A 16,811-nucleotide genomic window follows, 5' to 3' on the forward strand; every position below is an offset into this window, starting at 1 on the left:
GTTTGATACCAAGGCAAAATTAATACTTAAGCAAGTGACTCACCTCTCATTGACCTTTGTTCGAGACTCACATCACATAACACTGGTATGTCTCGAAAAAAGTCATGTTGGTATGGACCACTTATAGCAAGCAATTCTAGTAGCTACAGATACCACTGAGTGCTGGACTTGTCAGGTATCCATGGAAAAGCCTGAAAGCATCCTTCGCCTACAGCTGTAGAAAGCCAGTCTAATTTGATGTGTGAGAGTGGAACTGAATGCTATGTCTCTCCAACTCTTATTCATGTAGTTTCTGGCCTGGCTGTCATAGAGAAGTCCAGCTTCTGTGGTAGGACTGCGGCACTTGTGTGCAGCACACCAAGAGGTCTAGGAACTGTGACAGATCCGTGTTATACTCCATGTGAGCTGAAGTATGTTCTTGGAAGAGTCGCTAATGAAGAGCTTGTATGCAGAGCTTTGGTGAACAATGGTAAGACTATTTGGAGTTTTGATTTGTTGCGATGAATATATAAATAGGAAGTGTTTATGTGAAAAAAGGTCTAAGGACTTAATTTATAGTCATCCTGAGTAGTCACTTGTTTTCTGCTGAATCTAAAACATTGACTGGCAACTTTTCACAACAATATGCAAGGAACGCATGATTACAAATAAAGGAATCTGTAAACCCAGTAACCCATTGAAATGCACAGCTGACTTACTGTATCTCTTAAAAGAATGCAGAGGATTCTCTTTGCTCCCTGAGAAAAAGCAAGATGTTTGAGGCAGATAGATCAACTGCAAACCTCACGTGTCCCAAGCCAATCACCTGTCAGAACTAAAAATAATCATAAAATACACAGAACTGAGAAAACACATGCAGAAATCACAGTACAAAGAAGCTTTTTGAGTTTCCAGATATTTTCCATGTTGTTTGTTTTTTGTTTTTGTTTTTTTTTTTTTTTTTTTAATCCTAAAACAGTTACCAAGGCTTCCCTACCCAACCTGAAATTTATTGCAAAAGTTTTGCTGGCATATGTTTAAGATGTTACTTTGGCCAAATGCCAAGAATAAAAGGTGATCTACAAAGACATCTGTTGAGAATAATAAATGCCGTAGAGTAGGAAACCTCTGCAGGTTCACCCAAGCCAAATCCTGAAGATAAGGTCAGGAACCAACATAGTCACTTTCTTAGACCTTTGTATTTTACTACAACTGTGAAAAAGAGGAGACTTGTCTAGCTACTGGAAATACCACAGCTATTGCAAAAAATGCTTAATACTGTCACAGACTGTGTTTCATCACAGATGAAAAATCCACAGTTTTTGCACATTTCTTTTCTTTTGATCACTCCAGTTATGATCATTTTACAGCTGAGCTTCTATAGTATCTGAGGTTGAAAAACTTGAATTTGGATGGAATTAATTCTACATATGATATGTTTTATTTACAGGAAAAAATTAAACAAAACTGGAATAAATACTATTAGATACATCTGAACTGACACAAACAACCAACATCTACCCCCTTTTTTGGTAGACTTGCAGATCAGATCTGTCAGGTGGGAGAAAATAAGTCTTGCCAAGATGCTCTTTTATTATTATTTTTAGCAACACTAACAGAGAATAAATAAACTGGGAAAGCAGACATCGCACAGGACACCCTAATGAGAAAACTTTATGCATCAATCCTATTACATTTCTTGTGCTAGAAATTGATTTATGTCACTTAGTTTTACAGAACATATAAAACACCTTCAAAATCAGACCAGTATTCCCCTAACTCTGTAGATGGCCTGGAATCTCCTATGAAAACTCTCCCGATTTCAAACCTTGGTCATAGCCAAATACCTAAAATGTCATACCCACAACTCGTACTTCCAGTCATCGGCAGCTCCTGTAAGATATTAGTCCTAATACCTCATGCACAGCTGAGAAATGTTCTCTAAGACTTGTGCGCTCTGATAATGTGCATGGAATTGGAGGCAAAGGCAAGAGGAAGAAAATCTCCAGGGTAACCTTCCCCTGCAGGTAAGCTGCCTACTGCTGATGCACAATGGCATTGGCTTTTCTCATTTTTAAACAGTTAACACATAAATAATATATGTGAGAATATACAGTACCTTTTTAAAAGTTATTGCTGATACTGAATACTTGCCCCTAGTACCCACATCAGTATTTCTGTTTGGTTTTGCAACTACTTTATGTTTCTTAAAAACGAACGTGGGAAGAAGAGCAAGATTTCATAGTTGCTTAAGGCAAGCAAATACAAAGGAGTCCTCAGCCTGGTGGCTGCTTGGAATAGAAAGAATGAAATCTCAGTGCTTTTCACGATACAAAAGTGCTCTTTCCAAACTGCACAGGAAATTTACTGCATATAATTACACCTGAGTCTCATAATATGAAAGGCAGGATGGAGGAATTAAGAGAGCAGGGTTTGTGCGACACTGCTACTTACTATGCGCTTGCCTACATAGCCCCAATCCCTGACCGAAGACCCAGCAGAAACAATGAAATATGAGGCACCGCCAAAGACAAAGCAGCACAGCAGGACGATAATGTCTTTTTCCAATTTCTCACAACAGTAGTTTTCATGTTCTTCTACACCAGGCCTAGTTCTTCAAACTCAAACTCCTCACAGCCCTTCTCTGTTCTACTGAAATTTTCCTTTCCTTTGGTAACTTGGGAACAGAAAGGCGGGTGAAGGGGAATCAAAGCCTTCCAATAGCAACCTGAAATTCTTCACATGTCAGGATAACAGCGTGTCTGATAGAATATGTTTTTAGACATGCAAAAATCAAAAGTGTGATGATAAAGACATTCTCTAAGCTAGAAAGAATTATAACAGCCTAAAGAATAATTGAAATATTCTATCTGTAGTCCTAAGCTTAGCCAGTTTGTTATCTTCATCATTCAGAGGTAAGTCTTCCAAAAGCTAGGAAAATTTTAAATTAAATAACAAGTGAAACTTCAAAGATCTGCATTTCAGGCTCAACCAGGTGATGGTATTCTATGGTTGCAGGAGAACAATCTCCAATTTAGACATGCCCTTTTCTGCAAGAGAGGAATCTGTCTACATTTGTTGAAGATGAAACAAGGATATTAGGAGAAATGGGATTTAACACAAGATGCATCATCACCTGGAAAAGCCATAACCCTCCTCAGCTCCTAGAAGTCTTGTAAACGCCCCAGTTGCTCTGCAGACTGTCATCATGGAAAGATGTAGGAGAAATTTCCCTGATCTTCTCTTTTATGAAGCAGTTCTATATGGACATATTCATTTTCTAACACTTTACTCTGAAGATAATGCAGCTTTATCACCAACAACTTCCAGGATGACATACTTTGATGTTGAGCTTGATCCGTACCCCAACTTGGGAAAATGAATAGGAAAACATTTTCTTAATCTGCCTCAATTTTTTGAAGGAAAAATTAAGAAGTAGCTTCTACCCATTCAACCAGCTTATAAGATTCTTTTTCCCCTGCAGAGCACTACAGGGTTTGTGTATTTGTCCTCTTCACTGTATTCATAAGCTACTGGGGTTTTTCATTGGTTGTGGTTTTTGTTGAGTTTTATTTTTTCCAAGTTCTAGCATGATTTCTGAAGTGACATTGTCATACAAAGCCCCCGCAACAAATGCTCGTGTTCTCATTCTCTGTGCACTCATTTGTGCACTCTTTTATTCTCTTTTATTTAAAAATATGTGATAGCCTATTTCAATTTTAAACTGAAGTTGAAAGAGTTACAACTCTGAATTTGGTCACTGTCTGTTATACAAAGGTTTTAATGAGGAAAAAATGGAGCTATACTAGTGTACACTTCTTATAATATTCATTGTGCCTTACATAATAACCAATTAATCATGGCCTTATAAAACCGTTAATAATTGTGTTACTCATTAGCAGTAAATTCAGCTTATTTTCTTGAGTTTCGATACTACATCTTCCTGGGAACTTACATTTCTCACTGTAATTCTTTTTACTGTTATTATTATTTGTTAAGGTACCTTCAAAATTAGAACAAACACAGACAATGAAAACTTAGCCACTAGCTTTTGTGCGATTGTAATGTTATGTTTAAGCCTATTGAACAGAGATCTTTTTTAGGTTATATGTGGAAGATAGATCTCACTATTGTCATAGAGTGTCCTATAAATTCAAACAAAGATTAAAGCAAGAAGGCTTGTACAGGAGTTAAATAGAACTCTAGAGAAATAGCTTGAAACACTAATAGCCTTTTCATAGAGCTCTACAGGGCTCTATAAGCACTTTTAAAGCGCATTGCACTTGCTGTTACCCATTCAAAACGTGAGGATATGGATGTAACTGAAAGGTCCAAACAGACAGCCAAGCCAAATGACAACTTTCTAGAACCAAAGCCAAATTCTACTCCCAGTGATTTTCCAGCAGGAAGAGCTGTTCAACCAGTGCTAACCACTACTGAAGGCACAACATTCGCCTGTGCATGCACGGGTGTCTGTAACATGCACAGAAATGCATTCAGACCACAGTTTGCCCATAACAATGCCACTGCTAGACCCAGCAATTTTGATAACATGTTTTCCAAGGACCTTTATTGTCTTTGGATCCCACAACAAATCTCTTAAATAAAACAGCTGGATCAGTACAGCGGCCTGAGCCTTCAGGCTCTGAAGAACATTTTATTTTCAAAGTCTCCCCATGGAACCTATGAAACATGTGTAAGTCCATCACTAATACATTCACTTATTTTCTCAACTTACACATTAGATCAAGAAGTTAAATCTATTAGGCTTTTGTGTTTTGTACAACATGAATTTTACCTTGTGTGTTAAGGTCATTAACTGGAATTACAAACACTGAAGATGTTTAATTTCCACAGAATTTGTGACCTAAGAGCTTATGCGCTAGTTTGTTGTCACTGTGGAACTTTTTCTTTTAGATCTGGATCTTCATATATAGAACTCAGAGCTAGATGATAACCAAAAAAGGTTTTTTAGCAAGATTTTAACTCCGTCTTCTCCTCCACACACTTGTGATCTCATCTACATAGATTAAGCACTATAAGTGAAATGGCAACGTGTACGCTGAAACCTGATCATGGTTTCAGTATATCCAAGCAGGTTTCCTGATACTGATGATCCATTCCTCACCAGCTGACTTTCAGCTACTTGTAAGAGTAAAGATAGGCATTGGATGATGTTTCAGTGGTAATAGTTCTCAGTAAAGTCTGCAACTGCATGGCCAGCAGGTTGAGGGAGGTGATTCTGCTCTGGTGAGACCCCACATGGAGTCCCGCATCCAGCTCTGGAGACCTCAGTACAGGAAAGACATGGACCTGTTGGAGAGTGGTCAGAGGAGGCCACCAAGATGATCAGAGGGCTGGAACAGCTCTGCTGTGTGGAAAGGCTGAGAGAGTTGGGGTTGCTCAACCTGGAGAAGAGAAGGCTCTGGGGATATCTTACTACAGCCTTTCAATATATAAAGAGGGTTTATAAGAAAGATGAAAAATTTATCTATATAGAGAGGTGGTTTTGTTTGGTTTTTTGTTTGTTGTTTTGTTTTGTTTTACCAAGGCAAAATTTTTTTTTTAAAAAAAGAGGACAGGTTTAGATTGGACATAAGGAAGAAATTCTTCATTATGAGGGTGGTGGGACACTGGAACATGTTGCCCAGAGAAGATGTGGATGCCCCATCACTGGAAGTGTTCAAGGTAAGGCTAGATGAGGCTTTGAGCAACCTACACTGCTGAAAGTTGTCACTTTCTATGGCAGGGGGTTTGACTAGATGATCTATAAAGGTCCTTTCCAAGACAAACAGATCTATGATTCTACGAAATTGTCCTCTACCTGCAGGAGTTCAAGGTATGCAATTTATATCTACTAACAGAAACATTTTTTTAAATTCACTGAAAAATCAAGCATCTTTTATCTGAAATACATAAGCAAATCAGCATGGAGGAGCCTCCACGCTATCCTATCAAGTGCTTAAAGTAAGATCAATAGCATATTTTAACAGTCACTATGTTGTGCATATGTGTTTTCTCTGAAATGTATCCACTAACGTGTTTTGTCACTTGGTTTCTAATATACATGTGACAGCAGGCATACACTTCTTTCCTTGAATGGGACACTGCAGTCAGCTTGTCTGACTACTTGGAAAAAATATATATGTATATTTTGGAAAGATGCATTATTTCATATATTATTTTTTTCAAGCAATAAGTCCTAAAGATATGAATGAAACTGACAGAAAAATGAATAACATATATTATCAGAAAATTACTCCACGGTAGACAATGCAGCCAATGGCTAGAACCTCTGTAACAGCATTTTATGTTGCTCAAAATGCATTAAGTCAAGATAAACAGGACACAGCTAGAAGAAAGGACTTAGAGGTTCCATATGGCAAATCTACCGCTTTCTAACATGGAAAACTGAGATACAGTGTCCTGCTAAAGAATTTTCTTAAATTAGAGTAAAAAAATAATTTTGTATGCAAGAATGCAGAAGCTCAACACAAACTATGGACAATGTCAAACAATAACTGCGTTACATTTATGCATTGGAAACACTAAGGTTCTTTATAAAACTTCTCAAAGTTTTGTTGTTGTTGGCTTTAAAAAAAAAGTCCTACATTTTGTAGGCATCTGAGAAACAGAAAAAAAAGTATTTTTGACAGTAATAAAGCAAAATCAAAATACAGCAACATGATTTTAGAGTAATACAAGCTATCATAAATATACAATGAGTTACCGGATAGCCATTTCGCCCTGGTAGACCCTGGTTGAATGAGATGAAATGGTATGACACACATTAACAACACAGTCATGACATATGACATAACAAACATGCAGAGTACATTACTGGGAAATTATAGTTTGCATATTGATTAATGTTTGATATGTGATGATATTACAAACCAACAAATATGAAATAGGTACCACACAATGAAGAAATGAGGCTTTGGCAATGGTATTTACATGTTTTAACTTAAATAAATATTCTCATTAAAAGGCTACTGGCCACTTTGGATTCTCATTTAAATTCCTTTTGTTATGAAGAGCATTATCCAATGTAAACTGAAGGGTAATATGCGGTTAAGAGAAAAAAAAAGGTCAATGCCTAGGCAGTAAAGTATTAGATACATAAGCTACCACTAGAAAATAGGTGCCAAAGAAGAAATTTGAGAATACTATAATAGATCATTAAAAAAAAATTGAAAGCTCCAGCTTTGACTGTTATCACGTTACATTCAGTAGTCATGTACAAGGAAAATTAACATAGCGCTGTAGTAGCTTTTGAAACTACAACATACACCTAATTCCATGCAGTGCTATGTGGGATGTACAAATATTTGCTATTTTAAATGAAAATTATTACCACAGTCTCAGGTGAAAACAATAACTGAGTTCACAACAGTTACCCCTAGCCAGACTGTGTCTATGAAAATAAAAAAGTGAATTAGGAACAGAAATTAAATTTTTAAATGTCTGGTAGCAACTTAAAGACTTACTGCCTGTCAGAAAGGTGAAGTCTCAAAAGTTATGAGTATGAAACTTGGAATTTTAAGTCAGACACTTTTTGAAATTATTTGGTGTAAGGAGCTATTTCGGGTTTGTGATAATATTGTCAATTTTTAAAAATGGATGTGTATATACACAGTAGGGAGCCGAAGTAAAACACATCCAGAGTGAGGCACACAGTAAACTCTTGCCACCTTGTCTTGTTACAGGAAAATTGCTTCTGTAATAATTTATGGTTGATGTTTGTGTTTCATGGGAAGAACTGCAAAAGAAACTGGGGAAGCCAGTATTTCTTTCAGATAAACAGCACCATTATGCATTAAGTTTGTCTTTTTGTGTCAGCTTATTAAATGAATTAGCCACCATAAACTGCTGAGCACATTGTCAAAATCTTTCAAGGATAAGTAGTATCACTGCTCAGTACATACAGTTAACAGTGAAATCATAAGGCCACAGGAGAAATTCAACATATTAATTCATTATTTTCAAATATGCATGTAGCATACAATAGACAGATAATCTGGTCCTGAAAATATTGTGGAAATACTATATCTATCACAGAAAAAAAAAAAAAAAAAAAAAAAAGAAGTCTGCAAATACTATAAAAGAAATACTGTTTTAATGGTCACACTTTTACACCACATAGTGCACATGGATGGCATGAAAAAATACAAATGTTTGAGATATATATGTTTTTTTCCTTGTCTTCAAGTCAGACTTTTGACCTACCCTGGGAATATGCAACAAATCAAACAAAAAACAACTAAACAAAAATGAAGCAAAAATCAAAACAATGAAAAAAGAAATTAACAGAATGGAGAAACTGTTCTCTTATAAACAGGATAAGGAAAAGATTCAACAATGTTAATAAACTAAACATTATTATTTAATATTAATTTTAGACAAGAATTTACTGGCTTCAGTAACAATTACACTGCAAGGAGCTGGACAGCCTGTATAATGTCAAAGAACAAGGAGCCTGTACCCCAATAGTCTGTGACAGATGCAGGGGAAGTTACTACCCAGCGAAAGTCAGAGTGACTGAGTCTGGACTTAGGATAACATACTCACACATTTTTATACTGCAGTAAAATATTTGTTTTCAAGTCATAGGGAAAATGAACACAACATACTTACATGGAATTGTGATCCAAACTGCTATCTGAAGTGCTGAATATAAAGCTTTACTGGTTTAGACACCTTTTTCTGATTAAATTATCCAGCTCCAAGATGATTAGTGAGTGTTCACACTGTATAAGTATAAATATCAGAATTCCCTCTTGGTGATATATGATCATTTTATCACAGTGATAACAGGATCTAACAGATTGCTCCCTGATTCTGGAAGAACCAACAATGTATCACTGTACTTACAGGAGGTCCTGTGGGGCAGGGGAGAAGGAAAGAGGGTAAAAAAAAAAGAAAAAAGAGAAAAAAAGAATATGTAAGCTTATGAAGTTATTAAAGAAAGACACACATGTAAGAAGCCAAGCACAAGGCCTTAGGATTGTGAGCAATACTGTACACATTTTCCCATTCAAGTGCTTTTTCGCTTTGGTTGTGCTTTGCAACTAGTATGGCTAACTTCTAAATGCATGCGCTTACCTTTACCAATCCTTCAATTACAGTCATGCAATCTTAAGCAAGTTGCTTCTCCATCCGTTTCCATGCAATTTCATGCCAGTCCAAAATTACCAGCCAAGGACTACAATTTATTTTGTCAGACTCCACGTAAAGCATATGTAACCACACCACCAGTGTCAGCCGCACAGTTGGCATTTGTTCACAGCTCGGCTGCAAAACTGCACAAAGCACCCTTGGCATTTAACCTGCGCATCTCATCAAGATACACGCACACCAGCATCTTCCAGCTTTGCCTACAAGGGGAGGTTTCAGTGGCCACCTGACAGTGCTGAACTTTCTTTTCATCACCTTCCTTTTTCAAGGCACACGTATAAAATGCTACCTATTAAAATGTCACACTTTGTGAAGTGATATTTGCACATTTTTTCAATTATTTAGACTCAAAGACTTTTGTGCAGCAGCTCTTGGAAACATTATCAAAGGGTCACAAATCAAATCTACTATTTCAGTCTTATTAAGTTGAGCAGCTGCAGCCCCCAAGTCAATGGCATTTCATTAAGCTTTTATGCCTCTCTAATTTCTGAATAAAGTGAAGTGCAAAAGGAGTATAAAATAGCAGCAGCTGCACTTTGAGATTGCTTTTAATATTGACAGACTTTTTGTTTTAACAATGCAATTTTATTATCCAGTAACTAAGGTAATTTCTTTATCCTGGTAAACATTCTTAAAGAGTATTTTTAGGTCTAGGTCTGTTTTTAAATGAGTGGGATTAATTTCCTTTATTAATAGTTTAATATGTGTTTATTTGAGATGTAAAATGAATTGACAAGCCGCCTGCAAAGTAATTGTCAGGATCATTTCTAAGACAATCTTCAACAACAGAATTTCCTTCTGTACCATAGCATTTTTCTCTGAAGTAAATACTAATCTAACGTTGGCTGGAAACACCAGGGTGATTTATATTAACTTTTGGGAGGGACTGGCTTCAATATTGTGATGCAGAAAAACACGGAAATAGTTTTTAAGATCCAGAGAAATGGTCATTTACAGAGATGAGAAAAGCTACATAAGATTTGCAGAGATCAAGCTGATCGGAAAATTTTCCTAACTGGCAGATTAGACAAGACAGCCAAGGAGATTTGAAATGCTCGTTTTCTCCTGTGTTGCCTCCAGAAAGTGCACCTTTCTGAAAGACTGAATCCCGCAAGGTAATCAACAGATCCAGTTCCTGTGAATGTCAGCAGGAAGAGGTGCTCAGCATCTCACTACATTGGCCCAAATGAAATTTCAATCAACACACCAACAGCAGGATTCTCTCAACAGCAGCTTCCCAGGTACAGGGCAACAAACCAACAAATCATCTTCTTATTTGCATAAGAACTTAACTGCTACTCATTTCCAGCAAACAATAATTTCTCTCATATAGAGTAGTCTACTTATCACATCTTTTCCCTGAATATTAACCTCCTTATCATGAGGAATTTTATTTCCTTCTCTAAGTCCTTATAAAATTGTTCACCTCAAACCAAGGAAGCATGATGCAACACTGACGTACAGTGCTCCAACTACTGACTTACATGGAGTTATCCTAACTTGTGCAAGTGTGAGAAGACACCAAAGTGGTTTGACAATTACTAATGTGTTACCAACGATACCACATCAAGCATTATGAAGTGTGCCTATAAATTCATGACATCCACGACTAGAAAACCATCTGGAAGGCCACCAGGTATATGCCAAGGGTCACGAATTTTTACCAGAGAACTTTCAGCACTGTCTTCCAGAGCACACACGCAATAACGCTAAAAATGAAGGCATGCTGGGTACACATCCCCACAAAAGCACAGACGGCAAATAACTATGGATCTTATGAAATTAAAAACTTACCAGTCTCTCCTCTTCTGCCCCGCTTACCTCTTTTCCCTGGAGGACCTAAAAAGAAGATGTAGGATTGTAAATATTTCCTTGAAATTAGATGTAGAATATAATTGTGTTTGGATTGAAAGGTGTTAAACAGATGCACTACACGAAGTCCAGGCACTTTGGCTGAGCAGGGCTAAAAGATCATCAGAATAAGATTTTTGGAAGTTAAAGATAAAATTGACAGCTTCATCACCCACTGTAGGTGCTCTGAAAAAAGGCTGGGAGAAACTTTAAAGGTCACCCAGTTCGTCCTTCTTTCTCAAGGAAAAAGTTAACCACATTTAAATTATTACTGCAACTTCCACAGGCATTTTTTCACCAATATTTCATTGTTCTGCCAAGTGGAACATTTTTCTTTATGTTCAACTTGCTGCACTGAAACCTGTCAATTCCTGTACTTTCTACCATGAACCCCAGAGACGAAATTGCTCCTCTCCTTCCCTGAAAAAGAGACTTTGTATTCCTCAGAATCACTACACTATTCCTTCAATCTTCTGAAACCAAACTTATCATGGGGCATTAAATTTCATTCAGTTATTCCTATATTAAGCCCAAAGATTAGAATTTATTTATAAGAGCAAACGTAGCCTTAATCTGAAAATATCCATGAGATGAAGAAACAATCAGGTGTCTTGCCACCTCCCAGACATCAACAACAATATATGTGTTGTTAGACACTAAGGTTCTTTGCTTCCAGTCTGTATCTGTTAAGCATAACAAAACAGCTTAGTCCCTGTATGCTTTTGCTTTCTCCACAAATATTTGCATACTATAGTCAGTGTCTCTGCCACCTCTAAAGAAAAGAATAAAACCATTTTTGTCCATCATTTCTACACTCCAACCTCCAACATCCTTTCTAAACTGCAGCCATCAGTAGGACATTGTTCCTCCTTTCTTGGTGACCTTGAAATATTGTTCCTGAAAATGCAGGGATACTACACTTGCACTTTTTGTTGTACAGCTCGTAAAAGAGGCAGCAGCTGCGGTGGTGACACCGAGTACTGAAATGCTGCTGCTCTGAAGAGAGAACCACAGGTGGGACTCTCAAAGCTGCTGAAGAGGGGCAAGTGCACGGGTGGAATTTCCAAAAGCAGCGATGCGTGCAGGAGCACAAGTACCTCTGCTGCGGTTGTATCTCATTGTAACATATATTAGGTGCACACGTGTTTTTGTGCAAATAGTTAAGCAACTGCCTGCTACTTTAAACAGCTACAAGATTTTCAAATCATCCAAACTATCATCCCATAGCTTTTAAATGCATATGAACACCAAATCTTACTTTGTACTTACTTTCCACTATTTGTGGAAATCTGGCTAGGATGCTGAAATGAAACATCAGTGGTATTTTGATATAGATGTAAAATAGCATTTGTTTGGTGGAGAAATAAAAGAATGTTGATTAAAAGAAAAATAAAAGAGAATCAGCTCCTGCCTTGAAGTTAGAGACATTAATTCCTACCACAGCATTATAAAGCTCACTAAAATCCTTATTTCTTGTTCTAATCATTACAGTAGTGGCATAATGCAACACAACAATACTATACAAAGCAAGAACAGCATAGGATATTCCTTATCAACAGCATACTTAACAAGACAAGAATTGTCTTGTTGTTGTTTTGTTATTGTACACTAAAAAATAACAGAAGTGTCACTCCAGCATGGAGAACCTTGCAACTTCCTCCTGAAAAACTCCAGCTTCTGCAAGAGATAACTATTAAACTTCTTACACAGGTAACGGCATGTTACAACACATAATAAGTTTCTGTACATGTATTTATTAGAGTCCCTGTGCGTGCTCACACCTCTGCAGGAGCCCTCAGTGGAGATTGCCTGGGCTATCCCCAGGCTCACAATACAGCTGTGCATCAATCTGGGCTCAACACAAGCATGGACGTGAAGGAGAAACTTATAAGGGTCTTCACCAAGTAATGACCTGCCTTTCAGCATTTAACAAGAAAATATTCTCATCCTGTTTTGCAGAATGTTATTTTTTTAAATGTTAACTGTGCTATAGGCATGCACATGCACACACAAAAATGTCTACAACCAAGTTTCCTGTGAGGAAACAACAGAACTTTGAAATTAAAAAACTTCAGCTACAGATCAGCAAAAGGCATTAAAGCCACTGACAGAAAACTCTGAAGGTAACTTATGTTAATTTTAGGAAGGAATGAATTTTGTGCAGCAAACCAAATTTTCACAGAGCATTAAATTGCCAGTTGAGCAGCTGTGTACAGTGATGGCAAAGAGGGGCTTCGGTTCAGTTCTTTCCTCTGACATCACGCACTGATCCCTTCTAAGCTTGGAATTACTAGATTCAAATCTAAGTATCAGTCACCAGAAAAATGCTTGTTAATATCGTATTTCCAAAGTAACTGTAGCACTGAAGTTAGGAGAATTCCCCTGGACTTACACCAGCATTAATGAAATCAAACCACTGCCCCGACCTCTGGTTCGTCAGGCCAAAAGTATTTAAGGGCTGCTGAGTGGTGTGAATCACTTCTCCCCGTCATTACAATGTCTTTTGGTTTCTGCACGAGTCAGATCTCTGTGAACATGGTGGCATCGGCAAACTGTGAGATGAGAGGTGGATCTTGCAAACTTCTGCTGGATTTTGGGGACTATTTGAGGAAATAATTTCTATTTAATTATTACCAATAGAAAGTAATTCATCTTAAACATTTAACCACAGATGGTTCCAGTTCACAACAACGTTAATGCTGACATTTAAGGTCATCACTAGATGACTAACTCAAAAACTACATGAGCTTTCATGTTTTCCAGAACAGGCTTCTTTCTCTAAATCACAATGTTAACATCATCTGTTGCTCCAAGAGTTTCCAGCCATCAGAATGCTGGGCATTTTGCTATAAATATTAACTTTCCATCTGTCTATAGTTTTATAAGTTGGCACTAATTGGATGATTTGGTGGAGACTCACTGCAGCAGAAGGAGCAGTGAATAAAGTTATACTGGGGGTAAAAATCTCTCTAGAATCATATCAGAAATGTCCATGCTGAATTGAATTTAACCCAGAGTATTTAAAAAGTAGGTTGTTTTGAACATATTTTTATACTAAAAATATAAAACTTAGAAAGAAAAACAAAAGTTTGAAGCTCAGTGCAGTGAGCTGGGTTAATAAAGATTAATGATTCTGAGTGAGAAGCAAAAGTTGGTTTACAGCAGCCAACTTTGCCATACCTTGTTTTCCAAAGCTCACTAGATTTACCTTTAGCTAAGGAGTAAGAGTAAAATGCCACAAGATAAGCTGGTTTTCAGTTTTAGCTTAGTTTAGCTTAAAAATATTTGAAATTATTATATTCTTCAAAAAACATTTATTAATCTATTTTTTATGAGCAGAAAGTTTAGAAAGGATTTTTTTTTCATTCGAGTGTCACAAAATATTAAGAGCAATGCCATTCCATACCTATAAAGGGAAATTTGAAAATTAAAGGGGGTAGGGGGGAAAGGTGTGGCGTGCATATTTCCAAAAGGTAAGAGTCAATTATTTCTCCATACTTCTCTGAATTTATCTTCTCAAGCACTAGATGTCAGCTGCTCAAATAGTTTTGCCTTTCTTACATGCTCATAAGGAGCTCACAAACAAACAAAAAAAATCTCCAAACCAGACAAACAAAAAACAACTACACCCACCCCACGCACAACTGAGTTCAGCCACATAAGAGCTTTGGACTTTGACCCTTGATATTTTAACTGAAATATCAGCAACAAAAAGTAAGAAGTCAATAATAATGCTGTAACAAATAATTCCTTCCCCCTCCCCTGAAAGTCTTCCAGTTAAAATTCAACATTCTTCTCAATCTTCAGTATAAGTATCTGCTGAAGTAACTACATACAAAGTATGATTGTAGAAACCATGTAGGAACAAGAATGAAATTAACAGGTTTTCCAAGACATTTTCAAAAATATTAAGCACAACTTTGGTGACATTCACCTCCTAGTAATGGGTATTCTAATCTTTGCAGTCAGAAATCCCAGATTATAGTGAACCAAATCAGAATTTATTAGTACAGATAGAGTATGGTCAGATCATTGCTGTGGTCCTGGAGAGGCTGCCTCAATGTGCTTTATTCCTTTTCAATATTTTAGTAATTTGTCCTCTATGTGTACAGCAGCACCAGAGATCTATGGCAGATCTACTGATTTTTTATACTGCTATGTGGGTGGCAGTTTTCACTAGAAGAAATCAGATTACAATTGTATATACTCCACTATATGCCTTGCCATATACCAAAAAAGGTCACATAAATCAGCTACACACCTACAGAAAGACTCAACCATGCATTTAAGCTTTAACAGACATGAAAATTTGTCTCAATCTAGTACTTAAGAACACCACAATTCTTAATTTTAGATCCATGTATATTTTTAAAATCAGATACAACAGATGAAAACCACAATCTTTTAAAACTGTTTATTATTGCATTTTTCCAGTGCTTGGGGTTGGATCATAAGTTAAACTATGACATCACTGATTTATTAAAGACACAAAAATATAAAGATCGTGTACCACTGTTCACACGTTAGACAACAAAAGCAGGATTTTCTTCAGCTCTCCATCTACTTTCTAAAAAAGAACATTCCAAAGCATGAACAGCGTGTCCTTGCCCAAAGGGAAAAAGGATTGACCTCTCAAAAGCCTAAACCAAGAATAGTGTCTTTCTTCTCCAAGATACATTTTTAGCTATAGAAGAAGTTATTTATACTATAATAATGCATATTTATGAGGCGCTAGAAAAATTGGGCTCTGGTTTTAATTGGTGTGAATCAAGTCACACTATTTCACATCAACTAAGACATTTTAAAACAGGAATAGACGATATGCAGTTTGCCTATGTCAAGCTTTGGCTCCGTAACTTTCTCTTAATCTTCTGAAGTCTAATCCTATGCTGTTAAGGAGACAGATTCAATAATTCGGTGGCCCAAACTGGTAGAGGAAGTCACGCCATAACAGCTGGGTCTTTCAAAAACAGTACATATTCATCTTCAGAATTAAGGGTGGAACGAGCACATTGTTACACTGGCAACACTTGTGTTCTTTCATTTATTGATATATTTACAGCAGAGAATTCTACTTTTTGAAGCAGCAGACTGGGAAACAAACAAACAAACAAACAAAAACAAATAAAACACACAACAACAACAAACACATTTGGTAGATGAGACCTAGGGTCCCTCTGTCAGCACCTGTCAGGCACATCAGGCTGCTTTGCAATTTGGTCATGAGCTGATCTAGAAAGTCAAGTTTTTCCTCATTTTGGAAAGAAGTACCATGGCATTATAAAGTCAAAAGAAAAGGATTTACCCATCTCAGGTTATACCAAACTCTAATCGGTACCATTGTCTCTGTAAAGAAGAGCTCCTACACCAAACTGGTGCACTAACCTAAGGATAACAGAAGAGTTCAGAATCCAGTTTCCTGTTTTATTGATGCTCAGGATCTTGCTCACTTGTAGCTTGATACACATACTTAGCTAGTTAAAAGTAATGAACATTACATGTGTACGTGAAAAGAATAATATTTTCCTGGCCATTTCAAAGGACAGCCATTTCACACGTAGTATATAGCAACACAGGATTTTGACTGTCAAGTCAGAAAAATTAATTGGCACAATTACATTTCCAGAGTAAATCCTGAGCAACTTTGCTAAAGACAGCAGAATTACTTCAGTATCATTAAGAATAAAACTGCCAACTTTGCTGAAATCATGTGATTAATATATCTAGAACTCAACTGAACTAAACCAACCAAGCCACCCAAACTATCCTTGTTGATTCAACTGTAACGCTGGCAAAATAAGTAC

At 36.9% G+C, this 16,811-nt stretch overlaps 1 protein-coding gene across 1 annotated transcript in view; it reads right to left on the bottom strand.

Moving 5' to 3' along the window:
* The window catches only part of COL25A1 (collagen type XXV alpha 1 chain), a gene marked incomplete at both ends in the record, with an annotated part of 301,585 nt that overhangs the window by 133,982 nt on the left and 150,792 nt on the right, over positions 1 to 16,811 (bottom strand). Inside the window, 3 exons of the mRNA XM_082050811.1 lie at positions 6,710 to 6,736; positions 8,854 to 8,861; positions 10,951 to 10,995. Coding sequence (XP_081906937.1) covers positions 6,710 to 6,736; positions 8,854 to 8,861; positions 10,951 to 10,995 — 80 coding nt within the window. The remainder of the gene's footprint in view (positions 1 to 6,709; positions 6,737 to 8,853; positions 8,862 to 10,950; positions 10,996 to 16,811) is intronic.

This window comes from Streptopelia decaocto (assembly GCF_964273445.1).
Source record: "Streptopelia decaocto genome assembly, chromosome: 4".
Lineage (NCBI taxonomy): Eukaryota > Metazoa > Chordata > Aves > Columbiformes > Columbidae > Streptopelia > Streptopelia decaocto.